Raw genomic sequence first — 1484 nt, 5'->3', positions numbered from 1 at the left:
AACTCCACTTGCCTCCTCAATTTCTCTATTGAGGAAGACCAATCAGCTCAATTGGACCACAATTTATACCTAACGATTAACTTCCAACCTATTAGCTATGTGTACCATCAAACCCGTCTAATAGCTCATGCAAAATTCAGCCATGTTCATTCATTGAGTGGACCACACTTATATTTTCCTATTTATCAACGGCTATTTGTGTGTATATATATATATCTCTCTCTCTCATACCGATCCACTTGATTTTTTTTTTTTTTTTAATAACACACGCACACACACCCCACACACTCACGCTAGTGGAATTTCACCGACATGTTACAGTAAGTGCATGTACTATCAAAATTCAGCCATATTCACTCATTGAGTGGATCACACACACACACATATCAATGGCTAGACATCAATTTATATGGTGTGGCCCACCTAATGGGTAGGTATGGCAAATTTTTGCATTAGGTGATCTTCATGAGAAGGTCAACCTATTGGAAGGATTGGATGTCACATGCACTATTAAAAGGATGAAATTTATTCATTGGGTGGACCTTTAACTTGTGTACAACCAAGTGCACTTAAACCCTTCTCCTCTCTATATATAGATACAACACTTCCATGCAGCATTTGCATACCCAAAAACAAACAAGCCATGGCCTATACTTTCTTTTCTCTCATGCTCTTGCTTTCAACCCTTTTCTCTTCTACCCTTGCACTAGAAATCCATCCACAGCTATGTCTAAAATGCAAGCCACATCCCAAACCACACTCCCCACCCAAGGGACCCACATCCCCACCCAGTCAACCGCCAGCTCCTGCTTCACCACCCAAACAACCGCCAGCTCCTGCTTCACCACCCAAACAACCGCCGGCTCCCGCTTCGCCACCCAATCAACCGACGGCTCCTGCTTCGCCACCCAACCAACCAACGGCTCCTGCTTCGCCACCCAATCAACCGACGGCTCCTGCTTCGCCACCCGATGAATCGTTAGTTCCCACTTCGCAACTGACCGGACCAAGCTCAGCGGACCCACCATCATGGGCTCCAGATTCAATGGGACCCACTTCGTCACCGACTCCATCTTCTCCACCCATTCCTCCACCAACTCCGTCTAAAATTCCACCTAAGGCTAAGCCACCGAAAGGCCATCACTTGAAGTTTCCGTGCCCTCCACCGCCGCCCAGAAAGATGAAAGGGTAGATCTGAGCCGTTGAGATGAACTGTAGCGTAGTTATCTTAAGTCCTTGAGTAGTACAAGTATCTGTTTCTATGTAGGATGTGCACATGCACGGTAGCGTCTTTGACGTATCTATGCATGTATATGCACATGTAGTTATGATATTATGTAGGTACGTGTATGCATAAGCGAACCTACGCTGTACGTAGTGTGGGTCCCTCAAAGCCGGCCTACTTACATCTTAGTGATATGGACGGCTTCTATCTCCTTTTTCAGTTATGCTTGGTAACTATCAGGAATTTGTGTGTCCCATTT

The 1484-nt window shown here is 45.4% G+C and overlaps 1 protein-coding gene across 1 annotated transcript; it reads left to right on the top strand.

Annotated features, from left to right (window-relative positions):
* Nucleotides 1-643: 643 nt before the first annotated feature.
* Nucleotides 644-1444, top strand: LOC131256665 (vegetative cell wall protein gp1-like). The gene is made up of 2 exons (XM_058257631.1): nt 644-923; nt 969-1444. Exons 1-2 carry the CDS (start codon nt 644-646, stop codon nt 1190-1192), a joined length of 504 nt encoding a protein of 167 aa, XP_058113614.1. The 3' UTR covers nt 1193-1444.
* Nucleotides 1445-1484: the final 40 nt, after the last annotated feature.

The sequence above is a fragment of the Magnolia sinica genome, chromosome 9 (genome assembly GCF_029962835.1).
Source record: "Magnolia sinica isolate HGM2019 chromosome 9, MsV1, whole genome shotgun sequence".
NCBI lineage: Eukaryota > Viridiplantae > Streptophyta > Magnoliopsida > Magnoliales > Magnoliaceae > Magnolia > Magnolia sinica.
The sequence above is the reverse complement of the archived record's forward strand: the minus strand, read 5'-3'. Positions and strand labels throughout refer to the sequence as shown.